General features: G+C 29.7%; 1 protein-coding gene across 1 annotated transcript; it reads left to right on the forward strand.

The window, feature by feature from the left end:
- The first annotated feature begins 13,291 nt into the window (after positions 1–13,291).
- On the forward strand, positions 13,292–13,681 carry LOC124937982 (phosphopantothenoylcysteine decarboxylase subunit VHS3-like). Its single transcript, XM_047478332.1, has one exon. It carries the CDS (start codon positions 13,292–13,294, stop codon positions 13,679–13,681), a length of 390 nt encoding a protein of 129 aa, XP_047334288.1.
- Positions 13,682–13,899: the final 218 nt, after the last annotated feature.

Consider the following 13,899-nt stretch of genomic DNA (forward strand, 5'->3'; position numbering starts at 1 on the left):
TACATAAATGTGTTAGTGGTTTTACATGAACATTTTTATATATTTAATATATAATTATATAAAATATAAAATAATTTAAATAATGTTTTTTAAATATCTTACAAATAAATTTTAAAATATTTTGTTTTACAAATTTATTTCAATATATTACAAAAAAAAAATTGAATATTTTGTTTTAAAAATTTATTTAAATATATTTATAAAATAATTTAAATATCTTTCAAAAATAATAAAAAATGTGTTGTTATATGTATATATTTAATATATAATTATATAAATTTTTAAATAATTTGTCAAAAAATATTTTAATACATTACAAACAAATTTATGCATATTGAATGTATAAATATATACATTATTAAATAATTTGTACAAATTCATTTGAATATATCAAAATTATAAAATATAATTATAATTATTCATAAAAATTAATTTAAATATCTCAAATCACATAATTTATGATTATTATTTTAAACAGATTTTGAAATAAAATTATATTAATTCATAATTATTATTTTATATATATATCAAAAATAAAATTATATGAATTATTATGTAATCATTTAAATACATAATAAATAAATTTATAAACATAATTTATAAATCGGAGTCAAATTAAGTTCGCTTTACTCAATAATGAATATATGTCAATCAGTTTTACATGGACAACCTCATGTAAAATAGTGTGGACCGTCTCTTCAATGAGTCATGTAAAACGGAGTGAAGCGAAGGAAGCTTCACTCCTTTCCGCCTCTTCTGAACTTGGAATGATATACGGGTTTCGAGTTCTCTCTCTTCCTTTCAACCCAGTTTTAATTTATTAATATAATAATGTTGCTAAGTTTTGATTAGTTCGCAACAGGGAACATCCAATTCGGTAGTAGAAGATCTGATATGCATGATAAATGAGCAAAGGTTGTCGGTCAGGTCAGTCTACTTGGCCTGTCTGAAAATGCCTCTTGCTTTAATCTGCTTTAGAGTTTAGTACCTCACCACAGACAGGATGAGTACTCATGACAATGATAATACAACCAAACAACAAATATTTTTAACTCAAACAAAACCATTTTCACACTTCTCAAGACTTTCTATTATCTTTGAGCCTTATCTTCGGGTTTTTTTAGTTATTTTTTAAAAATTATCTTATCACTTCTTTTTTTATTAAATTATTAAAATTACTTTCTATTAGACTATTTTAGTATTAAGAAGTGATAAAAGTATGAAATTTGTGAGAGGAAACGATGTAACATGATTACTTCATTGGTTGAAAAAAAATGTAAGGAGAGAAAAAAAATGATTTTTCTACCAATCAGATTGTGATACGTCATTCTCACTCATTTTCAATTCCAAATTCCCTCTCCTATCATTTATCTTTCGTATTTTAATCATAAAAATATATTTTTTAAACTTTATCACACAAGATTTTTTTAAGAAAAAACTTAGAGAAACTAAAAAAACAACTTCCTCTTGGAGGGTTTTTTTATTGATTTAAAAAATATATTGTTTGATTAAATTAAGATATATATTTAAATGTTTTCATATGTATATTAGGATTTTAGTTGATAAATTAAATAATTAAAAATAATAATAATAATAAAAACAAAGATGAGTTTTGACTTTGAGTAAAACTCCAAAATCAAACCACCTCTAATTAACTATTCAAATACAAGTATACAATATAACAAACAAGCATTTTTAACTCTTTTAATTATTGGTTTCTTTTATGTTTTCTAAGAGCTGGAATTAATTGAATTTTTTTATAGTTTAATTTTTATAAAAATAAAATAAGAGTATGTTAAGTGAACTGGAAGAAAACTAATTCTACTTTATAATTATGTACTTGCACTGTAACTTGGATATTGTTAATCAGTAAGAATCAAAACATGAAATGTTTAAACTCTTAGACAAAATAAAAGTATTTTATTTTCACTCTATATATCTACCATAATAATATTACTAAGTTAATGTGTGTTAAATTTTCAAAGATCAATAAAAGGATAATCTCACTCCCATCAAAGTCTGAGTCCTAAAGTATTAACAAGTCAAACATATCATATGGCTTGTTTGAGAAATTAGTTTTTTTGGTTTTTCCCCAAAACTCTTGTTTGATTAAAAGTATAAAAAAAATTATTTTTTTATTTTTTTTATCAAATTATACTTTATTTCTCTACATTTTTATTTAATAATTAATTTTTATTAAAAAGAAATAAAGGATAATTTTATATAACTATATTAATTAGATAGGTGATATGATAATTGAGTTTTTCCTACCACCAAAGATCAAACACGTTGGATCCAACTAATATATAGAGATAGTTTGAACTATTATATGTTGATTTTTTATTTTTTATTTAGATAAATAATCATGTCACTATAATTCTTTTAACCATCAATCTTTTAATTTATTAACTAAATGAATTATATATATATTTTTATTTTTTTTTAACCCATTAAGTTAGTTCAAAGCTGAAAACAGAGAAATGAGTAGTTTTAAGTTCATTCTAAATAATAAAGTTGACTTTGAATATTTAACTAGTTACCTCTAATAATTCAAAACAAAAACTAATTGAAAAAGACATTTTTAGTAATTATATTTGGTATAAATTGAAAACAGAAAGTGGGTTTTTTTTAAAAGGATTTAGATGGTAGTGTATTGATAAAATAAATTTTTAAAAATAAATAAAAGTTATACTGATTAATAAATTGAGTAATGTATTTGAAAAAATGAGTGAAAGATATTTTATTAGATTGAAATTTTTAAAATTATTTCAACAAAGCAAGACTTTACTATTTTTGTCAATAAATCTTGTGGTTTATGTATATTTGAAAATAAAAAAAATCTAATAAGTGAGATTTATTTTAATGTAGAATTTTAGTCTCACTTTATAGTCATGATATTCTTCTCAACTTAATAAATTTTAAATAAAAAATTAATATAGGATTTTAATATAAAAGAACTGAAAAAATATTTGAATATATTGTATTAGTTTATTTTAACCATTAAATTACTTATAAAATAGTAAAAAATATTTACTTTATTTTATTAAATTTTAATAATTAAAACTATTAAAACTTGTATATCTATTATTGAAGTAGGAATCAAATTTGTAACATTTGGTTTTTAATAAATAGTTGTGTCACTTAAGTTACTTCAATGGGTTACAAATATTTTTTAATATTTAAAAATTAATAAAAATAAAATAAAAATATTTTAATATTTTAATTAAATAAATAAGTGATTTTTTAATTGAAATAATAGTAATATGAAAGAGATAATATTTATAAAATACTTAATACAATCTTAAAAAACCCTAAAAATACTTATATAAACTAGCTCAAGCTTGAACTTGTTTATCATGGTTTTTTTGAGAGTATTTTTTGGATATAGTAAAAAAACAAAAATTTAGTAATAATAATAAAAAAGAGTAGATTATTTGGATTTTAATTGGTTAATTATTAAAAATATATTTTTTTCTTAATTAAAATTTAATAAAATAAATTAAAAACATTTTAATTAATTAAATAAGTAATTTGATTCTTATAATAATATTAATGTGATATTGAAAAAACATCTTTAAAAAAATAAAATATAAAAGAGGTTAAAACCATTAAAAATAACTGCATCAAACGAGTTTAGAGAAAGATACATGACTTTTAGGAGAGACATAATGATGAGTAATTTTACCTAAATTAGGAAAATTCCCCGTGGGATGCAGCCGGATAAAAATATATTATTACAACGTTCTGCGTTCATTAAATTTGGTGTTGAATTTAAAATATAAAGTGTTATTAGCTTAGTTGGTTAAAAAGTTATACTTTTTTTTGTTAGGTTAGGAGTGCGAAACATACCTATAGAATTTTTAATTTTATTTTTAACCGTTTTAAGTTTATGGGCGGGACAACCCAGAATCCGACCCAAATATCCATTCACTTTTATATATATATCCAAATTAACCATAGCTCTCGACCCGACAATCCGGACACTTTCAAAATTAAGCATCATTATATATATATATATATATATTAGTTAGTTAAAAATGTCTCGCATTCATCAAATAAGGTGTTGAATTTAAAATATAAATGTTATTAGCTTAATTGGTTAAAGAGTTGTATTTGTTAAGTTAAGTTGCGAGTTCAAAACATACCTATAGCATTTTTAATTTTATTTTTAACCGTTTTAAGTTTATGAGTGGGTCAACCCAGAATCCGACCTAAGTATCCATTTACTGTCACATATATATCCAAATTAACTACGGCTCTCGACCCGGCAATCCTAACACTTTCAAAATTAAGCATCACTATATATATATATATATATATATATATATATATATATATATATATATATATATATATATATATATATATATATATATATATAAATTAATTAGTTAAAAAGTTGAACTTATATTGTTAAAATGTCCCGTGTTCATCCAATTGAAACATTATTATATAGATTATTTAGTTAAAAAGTTAAACTTATATTGTTAAAATGTCTCGCGTTGATCTAATTTGGTGTTAAATTTAAAATACAAAGTGTTATTAGCCTAGTTGGTTAAATGGTTGTATTTGTTTTTATTAGATTGCAAGTTCGAAACATACATATAACATTTTTTATTTTAATTTTAACCGTTTTAAGTTTATGAATGGGTCAACCCACAATTCGACCCAAGTATCAATTTACTCTCACATATATATCCAAATTAACCAAAATTCTCGACCCGGAAATCCGAATATTTTAAAAATTAAGCATCATTATATATATAGATAGATTAACTAGATAAAAAGTTGAACTTATATTGTTAAAATGTCTCGCGTTCATCTAATTTGGTGTTGAATTTAATATACAAAGTGTTATTAGCACAGTTGGTTAAAAAGTTGTACTTGTTTATGTTATGTTGCAAGTTTGAAATATACATATAATATTTTTAATGTTATTTTTAACCGTTTTAAGTTTATGGGTGGGTCAACCCACAATCCGACTCAAATATTTATTTACTCTCACATATATATTCAAATTAACCACAGTTTTCGGCCCGACAATCTGGACACTTTAAAAATTAAGCATCATTTATTTATATATATATATATATATATATATATATATATTAGTTACTAATTAACAACCATGTTTCCCAAAACCAAGGGAAGTAATGATATAATTAGGTGTGGTGGCAAGAAATTTAATATCAAATTAAATTGAGTTATATCTAAATTTTAAGAACTATTTAAAATATATTGTAAAATAAATTGTAGTGTTAATATATGAGGTAGTTAAAATGACAAAAAAAAAATTACTTTAAGGGATAAAAAGTTTTGGATTCTATTTTTATTATGAATAGTCATATTAATAAATAATAATATGGGTTTTGTTTTTTTATATTTTAAAAGGATTGTTTATAAAAACTAATTATGTGACAACATATTTATCCAGCATTCAGTTTTGTTTTTTTTTTTTGTGTTTAATTAGTTCTTATTGATTGAAAGAGTAAAACTCGTTTTCTTACAACTTTGTATAGGTTCAAATGGTATTATACATGAGCTCGGATGTGTTGTCCTATTTTACTGTCCCATTTTACACATATGGCTAAATTTTAATTGACCTTATAAGGCATTTCAATAATTATTATTATTAATTAATAAATTTCTTAATAAGACAATTTACTAATTTCTGTAATTTATAATTATAGGTTCAAATTATAAATCCTAATCTAAAATTATTTTATTTTTATAGAAAAAAAAACTCAACATAATACCAAAAGTAAATATAATAGATTTATTACTATTAATATTTCTTCTTAATTAAACAAAAATAACTTTTATGTTTAAAAAACTATGCATTGAATTGACTACCAAAACTGCTAAATACCATAAATATATAATTGTAAGAATTATTAATTACAAGAATTAAATATAATCCTTCAATGTATTTATGTTTGACCAAATCAATTTTTTTTATTAAATGATCATTTATCTTTAAAAATAATAAATTCAAATCTCCAATACAGATTGAATATTTACTAAATTTTATACATTTGAAATAATAGAAACTAAAATTATAAATTCATTGGACAATTGCTTTTTAAAAATATTTGGTTTTTCATTTAGTAACTGAATTTTTGTAATATTACAAATAAGGTATATGTTAGGATAATTAAATATCAATTAATTAAAATAAAAGCCTAGGAAAATAAAATAAAATAAAATAAATTAAGATAAATATTTTATTCATTTTATCACAAATTAGTTTTAAAATCTAAAAAAACTAAAATAAATAATTTGCGATAAATGTTGTATCCATTTTTATCCCAAATTATTATTTATAAACCCCAAAAATATGCAATAAAATAAAATAATAAGCAAAATAAATAATATGTCTATTTAAAATATTTTGTGTATTTTGTAGGTTGAAAATGGAGTAAATGGAAATTTAAATAAATCAATTTCAAACAAGCCCTAAGGCTGAAAAATGACTGTGATTTGTAGCTGAAAGTAAAAGAAACTAGTGCAACAGATCCCACAGTCATCGGATGAGCCCTGAAATCTCACCAAACGCCCATTAGCTAGCCACGTCACATGCTACAACGGAAGAAAGATGAGTCCGCAAAACAGAGAATCGACTAACACATGCTTCAATGTTGTTAGCCCGAGCGCGAACATAATGTTCAAACGCAATAGACTATTGACGGAATGTTGCGTCCAGACGCGCGTTTACATTTTTGGCCTGAAACGACGACGTTTCAGGCGTGAATTGTCTTCTTTCACGCGAAGAACAAGAATGGAGATGAGTCGAAACATTTAATTTTTCAAAACTGGAATTCGGCCGATACTCAACTAATTGCAGTGATTCAAAGGCTGAAATGATCACCTTAACATAGTAATCATTTCACATACAAGTATAGAGGCAATGATGCCCTAATCCGATAAGAATAAGCTATTGGTAAACTCCTTAGATTATATTAAACTCTAAATATTGAAATCTTTATTTTGTCTTAAAAATTATTCGTGTTGGTTTCTTTCCCTAGAATATTCTTTTTGAGTGTTTGTCCCACATAGGAAGTGAGCAAGAAAAATGTCTTGACCTGGCCTTATTAATAAAGGGCTTGGGTGTTAGTTTTCTCTTGAACTATTGAGTATCTGTAATCTGTGTCAACGATGATAGTGGAATATTTTTCAGTGGCTTTGCCCGTGGATTAGTCAGCACTTTTGCTGGATACCACGTTATCATTATTCTCGCATCCGATATAACAAATTGGTATCAGCGCAGGGTTGTTCAGATATGCTCAGGCAAGAACGATGGTTGGAGGTAAAAGTTTGAAAGACGACAAGTTTACTGGGAGGAATAGTTTCAGTCTGTGGCAGATCAAGGTCTAGGCATTATTGAAACAACACGGCCTATGGGCTCCCTTGATGAAGCCTGCACATGTCCCACCACCTGCTGATATGGAGTCTTTGGAAGAAAAGGCACACTCAACATTGCTCTTGGCTCTGGCAGACGATATCATTACTGAGGTGGCTGAGGAGGAAACCGCTGCTGGTTTGTGGTCTAAGCTGGAGACTTTATACATGAAGAAGAGCTTAACCAACAAGTTGCTTTTGAAGCAACGTCTATTCAGTCTGCGTATGCAGGAAGGTACACCTCTTAGAGACCATCTAGATCAATTAAATGCAATATTATTAGATCTGCGTAATATTGATATTAAGATAGATGATGAGGATGCTGCCTTGATTTTGTTAGTTTCTTTACCAATATCATATGAAAACTTTAGGGAGTCTTTTATTAGTGGTAAAGATTCATTGGCTCTAGAAGAAGTTAGATCTACCCTTCATAGTAGAGAATTGTGACATAGCTGTAGTAGCACTGTTTCGGATAGTCAGGTTGTTGGGCTAGTTGCAAACAACCATCAGGGATATGGCAAACCGGGGAAAAAGAAGTTCCCCAAGAAACCAGTCAATAGGGGTTCGAAACCAACAGATGTGTGCAATTATTGTAAGGAAAAGGGACATTGGAAGAATGAATGTCCATAGAAGAGACAAAGTCAACATGAGAAGGCACCATGTACTGTTGCAGTTACTGAAGATGGTACAAACTCCGAAGAGGATATTGCCTTAGTTGCTGATGGTCACACACATTACACTGATGTGTGGGTTCTGGATTCTGGAGCATCTTACCATATTTGTCCTAGGAGGGAATGGTTTTCAACCTATGAGCAGATGGATGGTGGAAATATTTCTATGGACAATAGCTCTACCTGCAAGGTGGTTGGGATGGGCTCGATCAATATTAGGACTCATGATGGAAAATTTCGTACACTAAACGAAGTTAGACATGTTCCACACATGACGAAGAATCTAATATCTCTAAGTCTTTTTGACAAGAAGGGGTTTAGTTTCAAAGGTGAAAGTGGAGCCTTACATGTTTACAAGGATTCAGGTGTGATTCTGAAAGGTGTGAAGCGGGGCACTTTGTATTTTCTACAAGGTACTACGATATATGATTCTGATGATGTTGCTTCCTCCGAGATTGACCAAGGAGACATGAAGAAGTTTTGGCACATGAGGCTTGGGCATATGAGTGAGAGGGGGATGCAAATTCTGGCTAAAGATGATTTTTGTGTGGGCATAAGATAAAGGATCTTGGGTTTTTTGAACATTGTGTTTTTGGGAAACTACATCGCAGCAAGTTCCCCAAAGCGATTCATAGAACAAAAGGCACACTTGATTACATCCACTCTGATTGTTGGGGGCCGTCACGTGTAGAGTCTTTGGGGGTCACAGGTATTTTCTTTCGTTGATTGATGAATATTCAAGGATGACCTGAATATTCATAATGAAGCATAAGAGTAATGCTTTCAAGAAATTCAAGAAGTGGAAGGCATTAGTGGAGAATCAAACTGGGAAGAAGGTCAAGAGGTTACGAACTGATAATGGTTTAGAATTCTGTTGGTCTGAGTTTAATGAGTTTTGCAAGACTGAGGGGATTTCCAGACATCATATTGTTAGGAATACACCTCAACAGAATGGTGTAGCAGAACGTATGAATCAGACACTACTGGAGAGAGCTCGGTGTATGCTCTCAAATGCTGGGTTAACAAGAATGTTTTGGGCTGAAGCAGTTAACACAACATGCTATCTGATTAATTGTGGACCTCCCACATGTATAAATCTGAAAACTCCTTATGAACTGTGGTCTGGGAAGCTTGCTGATTACTATATTTTGAGAACTTTTGGTTGCACGGTCTACTATCATGTCAATGAGGGGAAGTTGGAGCCAAGAGAAAAGAAGGGAGTATTTGTAGGCTATGGGAATGGTGTGAAAGGATATAGGATCTGGTCCCCTTCTGAGAGGAGGGTTATTCTGAGTAGGAATGTTGTTTTTGATGAAAATTCCATGCTTAACCCAACTGTGAAGTTCACCATTCTGGTAGATTGTGGTGTCGAGAAACAGTTAGAGCAGGAAAAGATTGAGGCTAGTTGTGAAGCAGAGGAGAGTTTTTCTCAACCACTTTCAGCGGCAGATTTTTTAGTTGCTCCATCATCATCTATAGAACATCAAAATCTAGCTCTTAATCGTCCTAGAAGAGCTAATTTTGGTGTACCTCCTATAATGTATGGCTATGAGGACATGGTTGCCTATGCTTTACAGGTTGTAGAAGAAGTGGATCTTCATGAGACATCCACCTACAAGGAATCTGTTACGGGTACTGAGTCTGTCCAATGGATTACTTCCATGGGAGATGAGATGGCGTCACTTCAAAAGAATCAGACTTGGGAATTAGCTAGAAGACCACCAGGGAGAAAGGTTGTCACTTGTAAATGGTTGTTCAAGAAGAAGGAAGGGTTGTCACTAGATGAGAGGGTCAAGTATAAAGCTATGTTAGTTTTTAGAGGGTTCAGTCAGAAAGAGGGAGTGGACTATAATGAGATATTCTCACCAGTAGTCAGACATACTTCCATCAGGGTGCTACTTGCTATAGTTGCACATCAGGACCTCGAACTCGAACAGCTAGACGTGAAGACAACTTTCTTACATGGAGAGTTGGAAGAAGAGATATACATGATTCAGCCAGATGGTTTTCAAGAACCTGGAAAAGAGGAATATGTTTGCAAGTTGAAGAAGTCCTTATATGGACTGAAACAGTCTCCGAGGCAGTGGTATAAGCGGTTCGTTAGCTACATGTTTAAGATTGGCTATTCAAGGAGTTCGTATGACAATTGTGTCTACTACAACAAGCTCAAAGATGGTTCCTTCATCTATTTGGTATTGTATGTAGATGATATGTTGCTAGCTGCTGAGAAGAAGTCTGACATTCAAAAGTTGAAGGGACTACTCAGTATAGAATTCGAAATGAAGGATTTAGGTGCTGCTAAGAAAATTCTGGGAATAGAGATCTACAGAGATAAAAGTCATAAGAAGCTAGTCTTGTCACAGAAGGGATATATTCAGAAAGTTCTATCGAGGTTTGGAATGGCTACTGCTAAGCCCATTGATACTCCTAGTGCTTCAAATGCCCATTTGTCTGTAGTATTTGCACCTAAATCATCTCAGGAGAAGGAATACATGTCACATGTTCCTTATGCTAGTGCAGTGGGAAGCTTGATGTATGCTATGGTCTGCACTAGACCGGATCTTGGACATGTTGTTAGTGTTGTCAGTAGGTTCATGGGAGACCCTGGTAAGGAACACTAGCAAGCAGTGAAGAGGATTTTCCGCTATCTCAGGGGTACATCTGATATTGGTCTCAGTTATGGTGGTGATAGTCAGTGTCTAGTATCTGGTTACTCAGATTCTGACTATGCTAGAGATGTAGACAGTAGAAGATCGATGACCGGTTATGTATTCACGCTTGGTGGTTCTGTTGTGAGTTGGAAGGCTACTCTGCAGCCGACAGTAACTTTGTCTACTACAGAGGCAGAATATATGGCTTTGACAGAAGCTGCTAAGGAGGGAATCTGGTTGAAAAGATTGGTTAGTGACTTGGGTTTACACCACGATCAGGCTTCAGTGTACTGCGACAGTTTGAGTGCAATATGCTTAACCAAGGATCAAGTTTACCATGAAAGAACAAAACACATTGATGTGAGGTACCATTTTCTGAGAAGTGAGAAGAGGATCAAGGTAAACAAAGTGGGGACTGCAGACAATCCAGCTGATATGTTTACTAAGCCGGTTCCGCAGAGCAAGTTTCAACACTGTTTGAACTTGCTCAATGTTAGAAGTTGTTGATTGCCCTTGAATGGGCAATGCCTGAGGCAGAGCATGTCACATCTGGGCATTTAGTGTAATGCATCTGTTTTGTTTATCTGGGCATTCAGTATAATGCATTTGGCACATCTGGTATTTAAAGTACATCTGGTGCATCTGGCTATCTAGGAAAATATTCAAGTCAAGGTGGAGATTTGTTGGTTTCTTTGCCTAAAATATTCTTTTTGGGTGTTTGTCCCACATAGGAAGTGAGCAAGAAAAATGTCACCTGGCCCTATAAGTAAAGGGCTTGGGTGTTAGTTTTCTCTTAAACTATTGAGTATCTGTAATCCGTGTTAACGATTATAGTGGAATATTTTTCAGTGGCTCTGCCCGTGGATTAGTCATCACTTTTGCTGGATACCACGTTAAATCGGGTGTCGCTTTCATTCTGTCTTTTACTATTATTATTATCATTGTTATCGCATCCGTTATAACAATTCGAATCAAATATGACATCATCATGATAGAATGATGCATTGGGATGATCTTATAAACGATCCTTGAGGTCAGACAAAGTTCCCCGACCATTTAAATTGAAGAATGGAGGCTCCAATAAAAAACACCAAACCTGTAGTTGGTGTTCATGGCATCCGACTGAGGATTTTCCTCATTTGATCGAGAAATCAGCGCACGCGACCTAGAACTCCCTTACACCCGACCGAGGAATCCTAGCCTCGACCAAGGATTCTAGCATCGACCGAGGATCTCTCTAACTCGACCGAGAGTCCAACGCATGCGACTGAAAGATCGACAACCTCGACCGAGAGGTTCAATCCTAGGGCATGTTTGTTTGAAATTTTAATTTAAAAAATATTTTCTTTTTTAAATTAGAAGCATCGAACCAGTTTCTAAAATGTGAAAAAAAAATCTATTTCAAAATAATTTTTTTGAATATTTTCAAAAAAATAAATATATATATATTGATAAGTGCCTGTTTGGATTTATTTTTAAATTATAATGTCTTAAACTGGTATTTTCAGGTACTTTCCTCGATAATCATGGACATCAATAGTATGTACTAGCATTTTAATATTACTCTATAATTTTAAATGCAAGAAAAACTTGTGCATGTTTAGGAGTTGAAGAATAATTGGCTAAATAAAACATAATAAAAAAAATTATAAATAAGATTTTATAAAGTAGAGACCGTTCTTTAAGAGATACAGATGATATAGTGCGAAATTTCTTTCCTGAGTATCACCCAACATCGAACTCAAAAATATCTATGGTCAAATATACGTTTATATACGTATAAAAAATGTTTTATTAATTTTAAATTAAAATCAATTAACTACTCTTTTATTAAATAAATAATCTTTTATATTAATTATTAATTTAATATACATATTTTTTATAATTAAATTGTGATTTGATTATTTTAAATTCAAAAAAATATTTAAAATTGATCATAAAATTTAATTATTATTATAATTAAGTTTAGAATGTCAAAATACAATTTTTGTAAATCTTTTAAGTAATATTTTATCAAAAAAAATTAACAAGCAAACTGTGGTTGAAATTTTCTCGAATCTCAAATTTCTCCGTGACAAAAGATTTTCAGGATTACTAATACTAAAATGAAATGTGATATTATTTTTAATAAATTAAAAAAAAATTTGCTCAATATTCATATAATTAATATATTTTGTGATGTGAAGCTATTGATCTTTGTTACCAAATTCCTCCTATGCCCTTCACATGGATATATTACATTTTTACCCTGTGAGAGTTAATTTGGTAACAGGGATTTCAGCTGATTTACAACGTGGTAATATTTACAACGGTCTAAAATATTTACAACGGTAATATTTACAACGGTCTAAATATTTTAGAACGGTAATGTTTACAACGGTCTAAAATATTTATATGGTCTATATTAAGTTCTGTAAATGGATAATAAATATTTATTCATAAATGAATATTTTTTCCAAAATAAATATAACCAATTAATAGCATACTTAATTATCTATATAAAGGAGGCGAAAGTAAGATAAAACAATATACAAATTCAAATCTTAAAGCTCTTTGTAGTATCTACCTCCAATGGCATCCTTAAGTAACAATAACCCAATCAATTATCTCAAGAAGGAACAAAAGGTGGAAGAAAATGATGTTCATTATCTCAGTTCTCTCAAGAATGAGAGGAAAAAGATATATGAAGACTACAATGAGTGTAATATGGAAGATGTCGAACATGATGGCTTCGAGGAAGAAGATTATTCTGACTTCGATGATAGTGATGATAGCGATGACAGCGATGACAGCTATGACAACTATGACAGCGATGACAGCGATGACAGCGATGACAGCGATGACAGCGATGACAGCGATGACAGCGATGACGAAGAGTGTAGCTTTTCAGCGATGACAGCTGAAAAGGAAAAGTGGGAGGCAAAAAAGTTGTTGATGTCAATGGGAAAGGGAAAGCTTTAATTGAAAAATGTTCTTTAATAATGGGATCTTTATTTTATTTTTTGCATATCTATTTGAAAAACTTATTTTATAATATGAAAAAACTCTACTTTTGCTTTTAGTTTAAAACTAACATAATTCACGCAATGCACAACTATAAAATCATCTTATATATGGTGTGTTTAATATATAAAATTGTACAAATAGTCCTCATAATAATATGTATATTATAGTTTTAA

Source organism: Impatiens glandulifera, chromosome 1 (genome assembly GCF_907164915.1).
Source record: "Impatiens glandulifera chromosome 1, dImpGla2.1, whole genome shotgun sequence".
Classification (NCBI taxonomy): domain Eukaryota; kingdom Viridiplantae; phylum Streptophyta; class Magnoliopsida; order Ericales; family Balsaminaceae; genus Impatiens; species Impatiens glandulifera.